Here is an 18,278-nt window from a genome sequence, read left to right as displayed (position 1 = left end):
TTTAAAAAATTCAGTCATATCGGTATGATGTCTGCAGTGTGGCAGTTTATAGCGATGTCTAGCACTGGGGCATCATGCCACATATGTAGCATGATGTCCTACCCAGTAACATTATCCCGACATCAGGCTGACCAGTCGTAACACTAACCTCTTAATGTTGAAGGTCCAGCGAGGCAGCTGTTATTACCATATTAGCAGTAATACCAATTAAAGTTAGCACACACTATCAGTAATACCTACTACAGTTAGCACATAGTAACAATAATACTATTATAGTTAGCACACAGTGGTAGTAATACCTATTACAGATAGCAAACATTAGCATGTATACCTATTACAGTTAGCACATAGTAGCATTAATACCTACAACAGCTTGCACACAGTAGCAGTGATACCAATTAAAGTTAGCACACACTATCAGTAATACCTACTACAGTTAGCACAAAGTAGCAATAATACCTATTACAGTTAGCACATAGTAGCAATAATACTATTACAGTTAGCACACATTGGTAGTAATACATATTACAGTTTAACTTTGCAGTGTTCTCTATCATAAAATTCTTCAGCAGTGACGTTACAAATACTACATAATTTAATTAATAAACAGTCAACTAGCAATCTGATACAAATTAAAAAAAATCTGCTATCCTGAATATTTTAATTACAGAAGCACAACTTCATCTCTGAATGATGTCTTAGGTTGTAAGAATTCAAACAAAAACATCAATGCTTGAGTATTATTTTTATATTCAAACAATAAAACAGTCAGTTAATCAGCAAGCAATGTGTTATGTACACAAACTGATAAATTAATTGTTATCAAATTGAATTGTTCTCCAATTTTTTTTATGCCAAAAATCACGATTTCTACTGCAATTTACTAACTGGTCCATGGTTTAGAAAGTCATACCCTAAGTTTTCATGCTCATGAGTCAATTGTTCTGCTGGCAGAAAACACACAATCTAAACCATTTCAATCAGTAGTCAACAAAAAAACTTCAGGTTTAATCAGTTGTCAAAGAAATATACTGGTTTAACCTTAAGAAAAATATAAACTGTTAATGTTGTATGTTCCACACATTTCCTCCATAAGAGAGGTTCACGTAGTCCAGGACTCTAACCAGTTTCTCAAGTAAATTGGAATATGTCCTGACTCAGGGTCTGAATATTTGTTAACTACCTGATAGAAATAGTTCCTTCCAATCAAGTATCAAGAACATGCATGCTAATCAGTCAGCCTGGATATATTCTTTCTTGAGTTTGTACAAGTTGTCTCAGATTATTCCTTATTGTCCAGTTCTTGTATGTTCGTTGATTACTTTCCCAGAACTGTTTCTTGCTTTGAAGAACTCATGCTTAAGACTTGTTCTTAAAATTTTCCTTTAATGGCTCACTTCACTGAGGTGGTTTCTTCAGATGAAAGGCATAACAGTATGTGACTTAGTAATCTTTCAATTCAATGGTTTCACATTGTTATGAATTAAAATGAATTCTGCGAATGCTTGTTTAAAGTAATGACAGTCAGTGACTTAGTTTAATTTATGTGATTTACTAATGTATCTAGGGTATATTTTGGAGTCAGATCCTTGAACCAAACCATCTGTTTGATTTGTTGAGGTAGGACTGAATAGATATTGCTGATTCTTCTGTATCAAGCTCACAGTCATTCCACCATATGTAGAACTATATCCAAAAGAATGATATTTACAAACAAGTGGAATGGTTTCTGAATCATACTACAGATCTGGTGTATGTAATTGTATGCCACTGAATTTCCTTCCAAACTCAATATTTCCTGTCTGCAAATAATTCTTTAAGACCATTTAAATCAGTAGAATCTTTTTGTCAAAGTTTCTGTCTCGTATATATTGCTTTCTTATACTGATGGATTTTTCTCCATTATTCTCCCTCACCCTCATCTGTTGTTTTCTTCAACTCTAGAGCTTCTACCCTAGATTTCAAAGCCTGAATTTCACCTTCAGCAGTTCCTACGGATCCCTTAACTGTTTCTATTGTGCTAAACCACGTCTTAAGGATATCCAGATATGATCCAGTAGGGATTGCTGAAACTTGAATGTGCTGAATTTCCTGTGATATATCATTCTGAAAATTGGGGTCTCCACACTGCTGACTGAGGGTTGTCAATGTTGAGCTGATGCTATTCCAGCAGGTCTGATACTCCATGGCAGTCATCTTGCATGACTTAGCATGTCCATACAGGTTGTTCCTGTCTTCTCGCAAACGTTTAATCATGTCCTTTTCCTGCTGAGTCAGGGAAGGTACAGTATTGTTAAAGAGAGCGGAAAGAAGTGTGACATCATAGTCATCTATGTTTGTATTGCCTCTATTTGGTGGAAACAGGATATCCAACTGAGACTGGTGTAACACTTTTCGCTTAAGAAGACTGTTAATGGTACTCCTGTTTTTGGCAAGATACTGGTCCAAAGTGCAGGTCGGGGTGACTGTGTGATGACTTAACAATTGTCTCAAAACCCTGCATCCAACATCAACCAACAGATATGCCAGACGCATGAACCTGTCTGTGTCACCAGCTGGAGGAGGTGGCATGGGAACAGCAGAAGCTGAAAGATGGCAACAGTTGTACAAGGACTTAGTACACATATACACAATCTAATGGCAAATACAATTACCTCAGGTTATGTAGACTACTATCAACAAACAAGAGAGGATTTTTCTACTTAATTTAGTATGATTATAATTAACAAAGTACAGTGGATTTCTCCTGAATTTACTAAGATTATAATAACAAAGTATAATGGATTTCTGCTGAATATTAACAAAGTATACTGGATTTCTGCTGAAGTTACTAAGATTATTTTATTTACATGGAATCACAGCACAGAAATTTATATTGTAATTGCTAACTATATTTTACATAATATCACAACACATGAATTTATATTAATTTATTAACAATATATTGTAAATGAAATCACAACACATGAAGTTCTATTGAAATTAACAACACGATATTGTCCATGAAATGGCAACACATGAATTTATATTGATTTTACCAACACTATATTTTACATGAAATCACAACACATCAATTTCTATTGAATTTCTTAACACTATATTTTGCATGAAATCAAGACACATGGAGTTCTGCTGAATTGTACTAAAAATATATTCTATATGAAATCATGATACATGAATTTCTACTGAATTTACTAATACTGTTCTACATTAAGTCACGATACATGAATCTTTACTGAATTTTTCTAACACTGTTCGACGCAAGATAACAAGATGCACAGATTGCATGATGGAGAAAATTTGCTTTTTCTGTGGATTTAATATATTTATTTTCCTTTTCTAACCACATATCCACGATTATTATATTTTATATGAATATCAATAAATGCTAATTGCTTTCAGGTCTATTTAAATCATGTAATAAGGAATGTTTTGACCTGTGTTTAAAACAGCATCTTCATGGTGCAGTCATGCCTTTGCTGATGTAAACTACTTTAAGAAACCATTGTATTGCAACTACTAGTTAATTAATCACATATATTATACAGCATGAGACTGGTTATTAGTTTAGTAAACACCTCTAGAATATAGTGTCTGACTGGCTGCACGTGTATTAATCAGCTCTAGTATGCAGTGTGTGTCTGGTATAAATCGCATCCAGTATAAAGTATGTGACTGGATGTTAGCTTATTATTTACATCCAGTATAAATTATGTGATTGGCTCTTAGCATATTAATCACATCCAGTATAAAGTATCTGATTGGTTATTAGTTTATTAATCCCATCCAGTATGAGGTACGTGATTGGTCCTTAGCTTATTAATGACATCCAGTATAACGTACGTGACTGTTACTTAGCTTATTAAAAACATCCAGTATAAAGTATCTGATTGGTTATTAGTTTGATCAAGTACAAAAGCACAAAATGTATCACATGAAACAAGTTTGGTTATATTCTAATACATTGGTATGTAAAGCCATTTCAATGTACAAAATACAAATTCTAACTTTATTTTCCTGACCTGCATTATGTTGCTAACTGGGAACAACATAACGAACATAAATTTTGTTTCCTTTCAAACCATCAATTATATTTTTTTAAATATCAATATATATATATATATATATATATATATATATATATATATATATATATATATATATATATATATATATATATATATATGCATCTAATAGAAAATAAACATTTCCTATTACAATATAATAAAATAGAACAATAAACGCAAATAATTAGAATCTTGTCTTGTAACGTTGAGAGTTTAACACTGAATTTATATGTGCCAATAAATAAAAAAAAAAAAACAAGATTTTTCAAACAACCTAATACCCTTAAGACAATCTGGTTAGAATTCATCATTTAAAAAAACATTTTTAAAAGGGTTTATTTAAATTTTGAGAAAAGACCTTCAAAATGAAATACCTTCAAAATGAAATACTGTTGTATAAACAATGACTAAAAATTCTGTAATATCACCTTGTCTTCTTGCAATCCGTTAAACCAGTACCCAAACCTGTATAGATATAGGGGCTCAAATCGTTTTTTAATATATAATACAAGGGACGAAAACTTCTCATATCAGCTCTGACATTCAACAATGTGGGCTACACATTTGGTTTAAAACAACTAGCAGTTCCTACGAATATTCCCATTGATTTTTCATATTTGGATATTTAGGTTGTGGTGTTCGGTCGTTGCAATTGCATATCGAACATTTGAAATTTGCTGCCACAGTGCAGTAGCAACATATCGTAGTCACTTACCAGTGGGCCTATACAATTTAAGATTATGTTATATCGGCTTATACCTGCATGAATTCAATAGGAAAATGATTTATTTTCTCAGAAATGGCAAGTATTATAATCGTTGCCTTTATTCTGCTGATAGACTAGACGAAACTGCGGCATTGATGAAACCTGACTCGGCACACACCATTTGCATTACTAGTCACTTCAAAAATCTCAAACAATGCCATCAGAAGTCCATTAGTCACGTGATATTAACAACAAACTCCATTTTAATGTTGTTGTAGAGAAATTCAATTATATTAAATGAAAGTCAGATACTGTTTCTAAAAACCAGTAATCTGGGCAGACTGACTTATCAAGCAGAGAGCACATGTCAACGTGTTAGTCACCTGATACAATAAAATTCCCGAAGTTATTCTTGGTATATATAAATATGGAACATTTGTGTTCTTTCGTTTTTGTATTTTTATTACAAACAGTACATGACTTTCATTTAATACTTTTTTATTTTTCATTTGAAAATATGGTTGTTAGATTCGTGTGCTCATGCGACTAGCAATACAAATGGTGAGTACCAGGTCACATTTCATCAACTCCGATTTTAATACTTACAATTTCTGAGAAAATAATTAATATTCATATCCATTTCATGTGTGTATCACTCGATCTAACAATGCTTAAAGTTTGCTAGGCCATCCGGTAAGCGACTTCACTTTGCCACCACAGTGTTTGCCTCTTGTAATACTAGAGTGGTTTTCATAGGTTTCACATAAGGAAAGATACAGATATCGAGCTGACTTTAAAAATAAAAGTCTACTAGATGAATCTAATCCACTGAGCATTTGGACTGACTCAGCATATGTTTATTGTGAGCACCCAAATCATACATACTGCACCCGTCAAATATATTGGTTAGAACTCGGTAAATGTAACTAACGATCAGTTTAGTAATGACTCAATTACTTGATTGTTTCAGGCATTAAGTGGTGGTGGAAATTCCCGTGTTTTTCCTGACTTTCATCAATATTTGCGAAATTCCAGGATATTTCATGTTTGGGAAAAAAAATGATAATTTCTCAAGACTTTTCATGATTTCCCGGTAGTGTGGGAACCCTGATAAAATTAATCTTTAAACATAATTGTTAAAATAGTTACAATAGCGAAGCTACCACCATTAAAAATGTTTAATTGTCAAGATTTAAACAAATCTTTGCCTTCAGTTGGCATCACAAAACTATAGTTAAATAGACCATAGATTGGAAAGGGTGATATATATATATATATATATATATATATATATATATATATATATATATATATATATATATACCCCAAAGCAAAATGTCACAATGGGGATGATGATATATTGTTCGAAGAATTATTTCGATTCAGTATCATGAAACATATCTGATACATTAACATAATTTAAGGAAAGGAAAAACTATTGGGCATGACCCAATGACAGCAAGTCAGATTGGGTCAATGCACGCGTTTTAAGAATTAATATAATAGGATGATTGTGCATCTAGCACAGACATATTTATTATTTTGCGGAAAGAGTAAGCTATAAAACAGTTACATATATCTTTACCTTAGAACTTAAGAGTTATACAGATTATTGTACCACAAAATCTGCCAGGGCTGAACTGTTTCAAAAAATACATATAAGTTGCAATATACATTTAAGTCGCTTGATATTTAATGATGCTTGTCACTTTAATTTTCAACAATTACTTTCAAAATAAAAATGAATAGCGGACTGACCAGCATGCCATTATTCTCCATTTAGCACATATACTGGACTTGTATTGAATTATGCATGCACATTGGAAATATTGTTGGCATACATCTATGCTACTTTCACGTGCTGTGACTGAATTCCTTTACCCAATGAATGAATTATAAAATGTATAGAAAGTTAAAAGTTATTGGCAAGATATTTTTCCTTTTTCCCCAACTAACCTCTGAAATCCAGTAATTGAAGATGACTAAGTAGAGGTAATGTGTGTGTGTGTGTGTGTGTGTGTGTGTGATTATGATTTGTAACGTAGCTTTAACAATTTTTTAGTCATATCGCTACGATGTCTGCAGTGTGGCAATTTATAATGATGTCTAGCACTGGGGCATCAAGCCGCAAACATCTAGCATGATATCCCACCCTTTCACATTATCCTGACACCAGGCAGACCAGTCCTAACACAAACCTCTTAATGATGAGAGCTGTAAGTACCATTTTTGTAACTCTTTGGTATGCCTCGGCCGGGGATCTAACCCACGACCTCCCTCTTCGGACGCCGGCACTCTAACCACTAGGCCACCGGAGCGGTTAGTAGAGATAATGGTCTTTTGATAGGTACTTATCTTTAGTAAGGCTAAGCTGTATACTCTCTAACACCATCCTGAAGGGAATTAACAATGATTTTAACAATACACAAGATACTCAACTTTTTCATAAAAGAGAAACTAGTAAGGAAATCCTGCCAGATAGGAGAAAAACCTTCACTGACTATGACCATCCATTTAGGAGTATCAACAAAATTTGCATTTAGGACAAACTAAAAATCTTCTTTTTATACAATGTTCTTGTCATCAGAAGTAGTGATAAAAAGCTTTTCAGATTTGTCCCAATGTATTGTCATTTACATGCAAATAGGCATAACAAAAAGTCTTTCAGTCAATACTCCATGTTGGTATGACCATCCATTCAGGAAGAGTAAAGATACAAAATATCTTCAAGATGGCTGCTGTAGTGGCCATATTGGATGTATGAGCAGCACTAATTTCATTTAAAACCTTCTAGACCTTGTGTTGAAGGTGTGCATAAAGTTGTGTATTTTTCAGTTTCAAATGATTTTTTTTTTCAATTAAACACTAAAACAGCTAATTAACTTACTCTTTTATTTGTCAAATGTTTGATCTGTTTCTGGTGGGTCACAATCATAATTACTTCCAACAACAGATGTGAGGGCATATGCTTATTTTGTTTTAGAATACTTTGTTTTCATCGTATTTTTTATGATGTATTAGAAGCTACTATATTTCAACAGGTATATCAATTAAATCTGAAAGAATTTTTCTCTCAATTGGTGTTTAGACTGGACCTTGATTTGCCTAGAGAAAGACAAAAAAATGTTGAATTTTATGATTGAATTTATGCAGATTTCTTACTCATGTATCTGTGTTTCGATCATGTCTGATAGTATATGAATGCTTGATTTTATACAATAAAACTGCAAGCATATCAACTGTCATTTGTTGCAACTATAGTTAAACTGGTTTACTTTCTTTGTTTATACACTACAAAATGCAAGTTTTAGTTCATTTCATCGATAATGTAGGTGGCACCTGATAACAAAATTAGACATGAAGTTTAAAAATCAGCTACATAAATTGTAGTATGACATTTCAGACATCAGTTACTAATACAAGTTAAAAACCGTGTACACCCAATGAATTTACACGTTTAAACCCTTACACCACACACAAATGTGTCAGTGTGGCTAAAAGGTATGCAACTAAAAGTAATTATAATGTTTGTGTAAAAAACGTCTAGCATAAATAATGTTATGAATTTCTAATTCTTTAGAAATACAATTACTAATTCTTTGTACATGTGAACGGTGACATTGCGAATGCTCCAAGATCATCGAAATATAAATGTATTTCAAGTAAGAAAAGGAATGCCTTGCTGTCCTTGATATATTGCATTGCATATCAGGGCATTACATATATTTTCAAGCCACTCCTAGAAGAATAAAGCGCCTCCACATACCATGGACTTAACATCAGTGGATATTCAGAAGAAATCAAAGCAGTAACCATTATCAACTCTGTCATAAAATATTAGCGTCAGAAGATCAGGACAATTTATGTTTGGGAAAGGTGCATTTCCATCAAACAATGCTATCTGACTTGGCGTGTTGTACTTAAGAGCTAAACTTATTGTCCTGTCATGAACAATAGAAGTTTTGAGAATTGTTCATTATTAATCTAAACATAGAAATGAGAAATAATATGAACACCTTTCAAATCTTAGATGTTATGAGATTTTAATTTCCAACAAATATTGACATTCTGCATAGATGTCACATCATGTATTATTATGTACCCGTTTTTGTAAGGGAAAATATAAAAACAAAATTTGTATAATCATAGAATAAATTAACAAAAAATAAACGATCAGATTAAAGAAGGGTCAACAACCAAATCGCAAAACAGATCTATTATATTCTTTGAATCCATATATTAATGACAGCAATTTCCTGTCTGACGGTTCAAGCGTTTGGCTCAACTGAATCAACATTCATAATTTCTTCGCAATGCTGATGTTCATGTTCATTAACAGACATCATATTTTGACCCACCTGGTCCTTGGCGGAGTTTAAATAACTATTTGGCATTTTAGTTTTGCAAAGTGTTTCAATTATTTTACCGTTGGTGTAGCTGGCTGTGAGGAGTTGCTCCACAACTGGCCATGGTTCATTTGTGAGTTATTTAATATAAGGATGGACTCCGTGTCTGAATTTGTCTTGTCCATTTTTTGGAGGAGTATAAGATCAATACACACGTACGAATGCACGTACGTAACATGATTAAAAATGAGAGACGATAGCAGTTTCCACATAGAACCTGTTAACACACTATTATTGGTATCTTCAGTTTACTAAAATACTGTACAGAACTATAATAATGTGATTACTGGGTCTGTGTGATGTCTGCTGTAAATCTCTCTTGTAATAATAATAAAATGATGACGCCATTACGACGATTGTAATGGTCAGTTATTTAGTATTTAAATTATACATGTATGGTATTTTTGTGTAGATTTGTATCAACGTTTATATTATGCATTTTTTTATATGTTTATATCACGTAAATATACAAGTTATTTTAGTATTTTAATATAAATATACATATGCAAATTTAGTAAATATACTACGACAACCACCGTGAGCATTGCATTTTTGTGAGAGCTAAATTTAAAACAATAGAATAAGTATAATAAATTTAACATGAATTAATTTTTAAAGTCATAAATATAATTAATTCAATTATTGTTAATGTATTAATACCTATACACTGCAAATGTACAAGTTATTTCATATTTTAATGTAATTATATATGTTTAATATTTGTGTTTAGATGTGTATTGATGTTTATATCACTTTATTTCCACAGCCGTCGAGTACCCCGACTACATCTCTATTGTCGTCTGCCAAGACAAGATAGTCGTCCTAGACTACGATACGTGGAAAGTCCAGATACATCGACTCCATGATGGAAAATTCCTGGCATCGTCAGACGGACTGGAGTTGGGACCACGTGACATGTGTCTGATAGACGCCATGACAATTTGTGTCCTTCATCAAGACGGTCTGATAAAAATGATGGCCATTGATTCTACAGACATGTCACGTGATATTAAAACGACCAGGACTTTACGTCTAGAGGGAGTAATGGATGGATATTATGGTGTTGTCAGATTGAATGACAGTCTTGTTGTCAGTTGTGTAAGACGGGGCACGATGTACTGGTGTGTTGTGTCACTTGATGACGGACATGTTGACACAATTCACCGGATTTGTGAAGGGGACAGATGGATGAGTAGAGTGACAACAAAAGACAACATGATTTATGTCTCGTGTGATGCTGGTGTTAAATCCCCTGATAATGGTGGTGTGTATGGATTCGACATTTTGAATCCCAGTCAATGTAAATACACATACATACATCAACGTCTACAAAACCCGACATCAATCGTTATAAATGAAGACGGGAATATTTTCGTATGTAATGGATACCGTGATTTCTGTATTCATCAACTTACAGCTTCATGTCAACTTGTCGCCATTTTCACACAGGGAATTCCACGTTGTCTAGAAGCCATATTCTGGGACAATGGACGTCTGTATGCCACATGCAGGGGGAGTCGTTACATTATTGTATTCCATCCCGTATATCAAGGTAATTCATATTTCTTGTATTTTATTGACATTAAAAACTTTTAATGACGTCATAAATAAAATTACAAACTTCATTTATTGAAAATTATCAAAGATTTCATTTTAAATTTAGAAAACAAAATGTCAACATGACAATTTAGTCATGTTGATATGAAGTTACATATAAATAAAACAGTTTTTTGTTGTTATAACATTTATATTAAGTTCATTTTAATATTGTTAAGTAATTTACATTTATTTATACTATTTATTTATAATATATTTATTTATATGTAAATAATAATAATATACATTTTATAGACATAATTTATCAACGACTGAAAAGGACGACGACATTTTATACCGAGTTTGTCCACCAGGTGTCGCTTTCATTCCAAGCGCGTGCCATTCAGTCTGGTTAAATATAGATTACAAAGATGGCCGTTGGATGTATTCACTTGTTCTGTATAAGGTTTTATGAATTTTTTTTTTTTTTTTTTTTTTTTTTTTTTTAAATTATTACGTGTTGCTTTTATTGCATTTATAAGGCTCCAAACTGGAGTAAAGCAACAATTCGGAAATTACACGATTGTGTCTAGGAATATAAATAGACAGAGCGGCTGGTTTGTGTAATTCTACGAATTATCGCACACGTCGGAAATTAAAGATAAGTAAGTGGTTTTGTATCACTTCCATTAGTGCCTTTTCAGTGACGCATGTTAATAGATACATTTTTTAAATTATTTTCTGCAGGGAAAAATACGTGAATAATAAAACAAATAAATTTCTCACAAGTGATTTTGACAATATCACATTATATACTGTAAGGTGGGAAACCTAAAGAAGTGTCAGGTTTTTGCAGCTATTGGCGAAGTTAGCAAAATTAAAGGACAGTTTCATCAGTTTCGAGTGAACTCTTAGACAGATGGTGAAGTTTAGTTTTATAAAATGTTTTCTAAGTACAATGTACATGTAGTAAATTGTATAAACTGTATTAATGATTTCATATGATTTTTCTGTCTTTCCTAATTATTACAGCGGTGATGAAATGCTAAAACTTTATATTGGTTCAATCTGGAAATATTTTTAAAAAATAAATTCATTTTGATTTACACGAATAAATAATAAACTTGTTTAGATATTGCTCATGATTTTATCTAATAAATGAATTATTTGTTTGAAATGAAGATACTAAATGAATTATTCCGCTGCTTAAAGAATAGATGTATCAACTGCATAGTCCCTATGGTATTGTAATACAAAATCTGCTCTCTTAGAGAAATTATAACAAACTTAAAAGTTCATTTACAATAGACTGAACCATTTTACAGAATTTAACATTGTAAGAGATATTCAGTATAACACATGACAACTTTAACCTGTAAATGAATATAGCATACAACAGTTACAACTAAATAGAACTCATAAAATTTGTCCTTTTCGATGACGTACAACAGTTACAACTAAAAAGAGCTAATAAGCTGTGTCCCTTTAGATGACGTGCAACAGTTACAACTAAATATAGCTAATAAACTGTGTCCCTTTAGATGGCGTACAACAGCTACAACTAAAAAGAGCTCATAAAATGTGTCCCTTTAGATGACGTACAACAGTTACAACTAAATAGAGCTCATAAAATTTGTCCCTTTAGATGACGTACAACAGTTACAACTAAATAGAGCTCATAAAATTTGTCCCTTTAGATGACGTACAACAGTTACAACTAAATAGAGCTCATAAAAGTTGCCCCTTTAGATGACGTACAACACCTACAACTAAATAGAGCTCATAAAATTTGTCCCTTTAGATTTTTAATATGTTCAGAATATTCATCTTGTGCTACATCTCCAGTCAAGACCTTTCCTACCTTTAAGCCAATCTTTTAGGTTTCATGGTCTTTCACACTGCTATTTTTGTATCAAGATTGTCAGGTAAATGTACTTTACACACTCCAGTGTATCAGGAAAATCATTACCTATATGAGGATTGTCAGGTAAATGGACTTACATACTTCAGTGTATTAGGGAAATCATTACCTATATCAAGATTGTCAGGTAGTCAGGTAAATGTACCTTACACACTCCAATGTATTAGGAAAATCATTATCTATATCAAGATGAACTAGATATTTTTATTTTAGGAGTGAAAATGTGTCAGTAGTAAAATAGAAAATTACATCAGCTGTCTGAGAAAGATAAATACATTATATTTCACAGGGATGGAATTTAATGTACATCTAGATAACATACATGAACATTCACACAGATATTAGGGATTTGCATCAAATTAGGTAAAATAAAACAGATGTTAAGGATTTGCATCAAATTAGGTAAAATAACACAGATATTAAGGATTTGCATCAAATTAGGTAAAATAATACAGATGTTAAGGATTTGCATCAAATTAGGTAAAATAACATAGATATTAAGGATGTGCATCAAATTAGGTAAAATAATACAGATGTTAAGGATTTGCATCAAATTAGGTAAAATAATATAGATGTTAAGGATTTGCATCAAATTAGGTAAAATAATATAGATGTTCACTCAAGAAAATGGGGAATTTTACAGCTGACTAAAACACCTGTACGTAGCTGCATGTCTCCATGGCACAGTCTGTCCCGTCTTTGAGAGACTTATCTATTTCTGTATCCCATACAAAATGTGTGTTTGCATATAGATGTCGAAAATTAACTTGTTATGTGAGTTATTCTTATTTTCTTTTAATCGGTTAAGGATATTTGAAAATTGTTTATATATTTTGTCATGGCCAGAAATTGTTTCGGTATCTATCTCTGGCAGCAATCAACTGCATATACTAAGTCTAGTTAAGTTTTGTATTTAAGAGACAGTCCAATCTAGTTGTGTTTAAGAAACAGTCCAACCTAATTGTGTTTAATTTTTTCAGAAGGGTTGATACGTAGGTTGATGCATTCTTTGGGTCTTGGTCGCTCCCAAAAGAAACTTGCCAAACAGAACAGTCAAGGTAAGGGTTGCATGAGATAGCAGTTTTGTTTTAAAAGCTTTTTTTAACCAAAGATCACCTTGCTAAAGGCCAGTCAAGCTTATATTCTGACCATGCATCCTTTGTGTATTGTACTCTGCCTATCATCCATTCATCAATATTTGTTATGTCAAAACTACACGTATAAGAATGCCCATATATGTTGTACTGTCCATTTGAATTTAAGTGGGAGCGTTGTCCATACTATGTTGTGATGTCCACTTGAATTTCAGTGAAAGTTTTGTGAATATTACTGTTAGATTGGATATAAGTGGGGTGGGGGTTGGGTATAATATTGCTGAGCTATTTTTGTCAATGTGGTTCTTGTGAAAACTCCTTGGAGGATTTATCAAAATGCCAATTGATAACATTACTACAGCACATGTATGCTGATCTCTGTTTTCATATTAGGATATTAGCTGTGTTAATCATAAATGGAAATTTAGGGAATCAAGATTTGCTTTTGATTGATAGAACTTTATGAAGAAATAAAGATAAATAGTTTGATTACTTTATATTATTATGTATAATGTATTTATTTACATTTTTAATTGTTAAAATAATAAAGATATTCATGTAAATTTCAAAGTTTTTAATTGTTTAATTGCTGCGTCAGTATCCAGTTTTTAAATACAAAATGTGTTTTTACAAACCACCTGGGGCCATGAGTGGCCAAGTGATCTAAAGCACTTGTCATTACAAACCACTGTCTGCAATGGTTCAAGTCTCGCATTCAACCAGTGTGGGTATGTGAGAAAGCTTGTCAGTAGCTTCTTGTGAGTCAGTGGTTGTTTCTGGGGCTTTCTTGGGTTTTTCCACTACCATTGATACTGGCCACCATGTATTGCCTATCTTGTGCTGAACAATGGCGTTAAACCCTCAAACACTAACAACCCTCAAAAAAAAGCTAGAGTGAAATTTGAGTTATGTCCCTTGGTACTATTATTTAAAAAGAATTAAATATTATTCAAACTTATATAATAAACATAAAGGATGAAAAAGTGATAAAATCATTATCATAATACTTTTAATAAATTGGTTATAAATAGTTATGTATAATGAAATTATATTATAACAATTATTTGTTGTATAACTACTTATTTATTTCTATTAATGTCAGTATTTATGCAAATATTTTTTTAATATAATTTGTGTTACAGAGGCAAGGCATGTTATTCTTATTATAAACAAGAACACATGAATACAGATATAAAAACAGCCTAAAAGTCTGACACTTCTGAAACTCATTCTTGTTACATAGGCAAAACAACTACATTTTTGGAATGTCTGTGCAATAATCTGACGAATATTTGAAGAAAAAATACATAATACTACAAATAATATATAACCAAAATAATCCAAAGAAGAATGGTGAACGAGCTCACAAGCTGAAAGAAGAAAATCAAAGTGGCTGCTGCACACAAAAAATCAGAGTTAGAAAAATATTTCAAGACAAGGAAAATAGAGACAGAGGAAAGATCCTTTCTTGAATGTGTCCACAAGGAAGACACACAATAAATGGAAAGAAGACTGGGAATGACCTCAATGATGACATCGCTACAAATAATGAATACAGATTTTGTAAGCCTAACTCAATCCCTCAAGAGGAATTGCTTTCAAGGCTAGATACTAAAACCTAAAGGGAACCAGTCATTCAGAGAATAAATCATTGGAAGAGAGACAGTAAACATCAAGAAACTGTCACCAGCATTAAGACAAATAAAATAAAAACAGACCAACGAGCTACATTTATCAGATAAACCTCTATAAATACCTCTGAAGCTATAGTGGAGAAATTTGATAGAAAATTTAACATAAAGGTGACCAAAGCCAGAATGGGCACCCACCCATTAGGCCCAGTTCTAAATGGGATAAGAATAATGGAGATTGAAAAGACAGAGCTACAGAAAATATAGGCAGCCATCTTTTGTTTCGATTTTTAACAAAATAATGGTGGAAAGGCTGTATCCACCACAGAAGTGCAACAGATGTGGGAACCCATATGAAATTTTCCACATGGATACAGAATCCACACGTACTTTTACAGAAATATCCATTTGGACATTTTTATTCTGTTGCTGAAGCACTCTTATGGATTTCAGTGTATCTATATGGAAATGTTATGGATTCCTTACGTACTCCATATGGAAAATCTCATGGAATATGCAAATTAGTTCGTGAGATATGTAGGTTGTCCATAAGGAATAAAATTAAAATTCCATATGGAATTTGTGAATAATCCATATAGAATTTGTGAATAGCTCATCCCATACAAAATTTTCATGTGCTTGTAAATGCCTTATACCGACAGTGTATGCACAATCAACTAGTTTTTCTGTAGTTTTGTAATGATTACTTAAGTTTTTGAAGGAATGGGTCTATATCTTTTTCAATGACAGTCTGCTGCCAAAAGAAAAAAATAATTTTGTCAGTTATTTAGATACTACATAAAAATTAAAATACATACAGTTGTGTATAGATCCATCCCATTCTGCCAGCATTCAATAAAGAATTGATCTTTGTGAATTTTGATTTTTTTGTAGAAAGAATTCGGGTAATAAAGGCATGCAAGATTTAATGCGATTTTTCCGTGACAGAGACTTGATTCAGCACCGAGGCCTAATGGCAGTTACTTCCCTTCTTTTAGTCAGGAGACTGGTTTACGAATTTGTAGATATGTACACAAAATATTTTAGGCACAAGAAACACAAAATGACCATGGTAGCCTTGTGTTAAAATTAGGTAGAATTTTCAAGATTGAACCGTCTTAAATGTAGCTCATTAATTTGGGAAATTCATTGTAAGCAGAACCAATATATATGCAGCAACCGATTCTAGAACCAAAAATAATTTGAAATCATGGAGTTATCATGTTGGTGAGTAAACTTAAAGAGTGTTGTATTTTGCATTTACGATCTCATGCTAATTATGCTACGCGGCGGTGTGGCGGAAGTGTAGTTTCACTTTTACAATTTAAATGCATCCAATAATGACTTTATAATGTATCTTTAACAATCGTTGAGATGACAACTATAAAGATCTTTCTTATTTACTGCTGTGCTTGCCAAACTGCAGTACCGTAATCAGTGCAGTGCTGTCACTTATCGACAATAGGGTTACGAGATTATAAAATTGCACATGCTTGTTAATCATATTTACATTATTCTTGTCATCTTTTTATTTCTCTCACATATAAGATTGAACCACTGTACATCTAATTTCTTTCATTCCCAAAGAAGATGGCAGTTATTATATTTCAAAATGCCGTACAGTATCAAGTTTCAATGCATTTTGTGTGTTTAAACCTCGAACGTACCAGACATTAATTTGACATTTGTCTTAACCATTTCAAAATGGATGGCAAAGCTAAAACGTATGATCTCCTTAAATGATGATCTTGAATAACACAGATGTTTCTTTGACATGTTAAGTGATTTTTGACTGTTGAACTGAAAATGAAATGTCCTTTGCCAAGGAGGTAAATAGTCAATATTGTTCCTGGTTACATAGTACAATGTGGCTGTAATCATTTTCAATGGATGATACCTGAATCATACCAGAAGTAGAGGAGGATGCATAATTTTATACTGAGAGGATTTTGTTTAGAAGAGGTGATTCAGTGTAATTCAAATGGCTAACATTCTTGTTCTTCAGCTAATAGTGTATGATTTTGACAGATGAGAGCGAGAGAGATGATTTTGACAGATGAGAGAGAGAGAAAGAACCTAACCGTTTGACACTATCCTTCCCCCCAAATGGATTTTTATATGGAAGTGAATTAGTAAAGACTTTTAAAAAGCCATACAGAACAAAAATGTAGAGAGTTTCCCCACACATCCCATTCACATTATTTTTCTCTGATTAAATATTATTAAATGATTTGGTGACTGTATTCTTTCTTTCATTGTGATAGAAAGATCTCATGCTAATTAATGTACATCATATATTAACATTTTCATTTTAATATGGGATATTACTAATACTTTTTGGACATCAAGAGTTAGAAAATGGATGTATGTGACCATGTATAGAACAATTCAACTGATGCCATATCAGTTCTTCTGATGCTTCTAGATAGGCCAGCTTTGTTTGCAAGCTTGCATAAGGTTGTAATTAGTAAGATTAGGCAAGCTTGTAATTAGTAAGATTGTGCAAGCTTGTAATTATTAAAATTGTGAAAGCTTGTAATTAGTAAGATTATGCAAGGTTGTAATTAGTAAGATTGTGCAAGCTTAAAATGAACAAATTAAGCTTCTGTAAGCTTGCTGCAGTTTCAAGTCTGAGTTTGCGGTAAAGTTGTATTGCATGCTTGCCGCTATCTTAAAAATAAGCTTGCCATTTTGGTTTGGCTAACCTGACCTTTTAGCAAGTTATTTTGTTGATACAAATCTAGACTGGTGTAAGCAACTGAAGCACATTTGCTCTTGTAGTAAACTCCACAATTTACTTTTTGCAGAGAATTATATGTTATCTATCACTCAACCATTGGAAATTATTTTACAGTGCATGGTTGGGACAAACTTTTTGGAAAGAAATGCTGCACAATCTTTCTGTATATACTTTCCT

At 32.5% G+C, this 18,278-nt stretch overlaps 1 protein-coding gene across 1 annotated transcript; it reads right to left on the bottom strand.

Moving 5' to 3' along the window:
* Positions 1 to 730: 730 nt before the first annotated feature.
* LOC149789643 (uncharacterized) lies at positions 731 to 8,002 on the bottom strand. The gene is made up of 2 exons (XM_089971667.1): positions 6,972 to 8,002; positions 731 to 2,585 (listed from the first exon to the last, which is right to left on the bottom strand). Exon 2 carries the CDS (start codon positions 2,569 to 2,571, stop codon positions 1,903 to 1,905), a length of 669 nt encoding a protein of 222 aa, XP_089827793.1. The 5' UTR covers positions 2,572 to 2,585; positions 6,972 to 8,002; the 3' UTR covers positions 731 to 1,902.
* Positions 8,003 to 18,278: the final 10,276 nt, after the last annotated feature.

The sequence above is a fragment of the Sinohyriopsis cumingii genome, chromosome 10 (genome assembly GCF_028554795.1).
Source record: "Sinohyriopsis cumingii isolate HCF-2022 chromosome 10, ASM2855479v2, whole genome shotgun sequence".
Classification (NCBI taxonomy): domain Eukaryota; kingdom Metazoa; phylum Mollusca; class Bivalvia; order Unionida; family Unionidae; genus Sinohyriopsis; species Sinohyriopsis cumingii.
The sequence above is the reverse complement of the archived record's forward strand: the minus strand, read 5'-3'. Positions and strand labels throughout refer to the sequence as shown.

What these genes read in the sequence shown, in the direction of transcription:
- LOC149789643 (XM_089971667.1), bottom strand. Translation starts at nt 2,571, where the DNA reads ATGCCACCTCCTCCAGCTGGTGACACAGACAGGTTCATGCGTCTGGCA.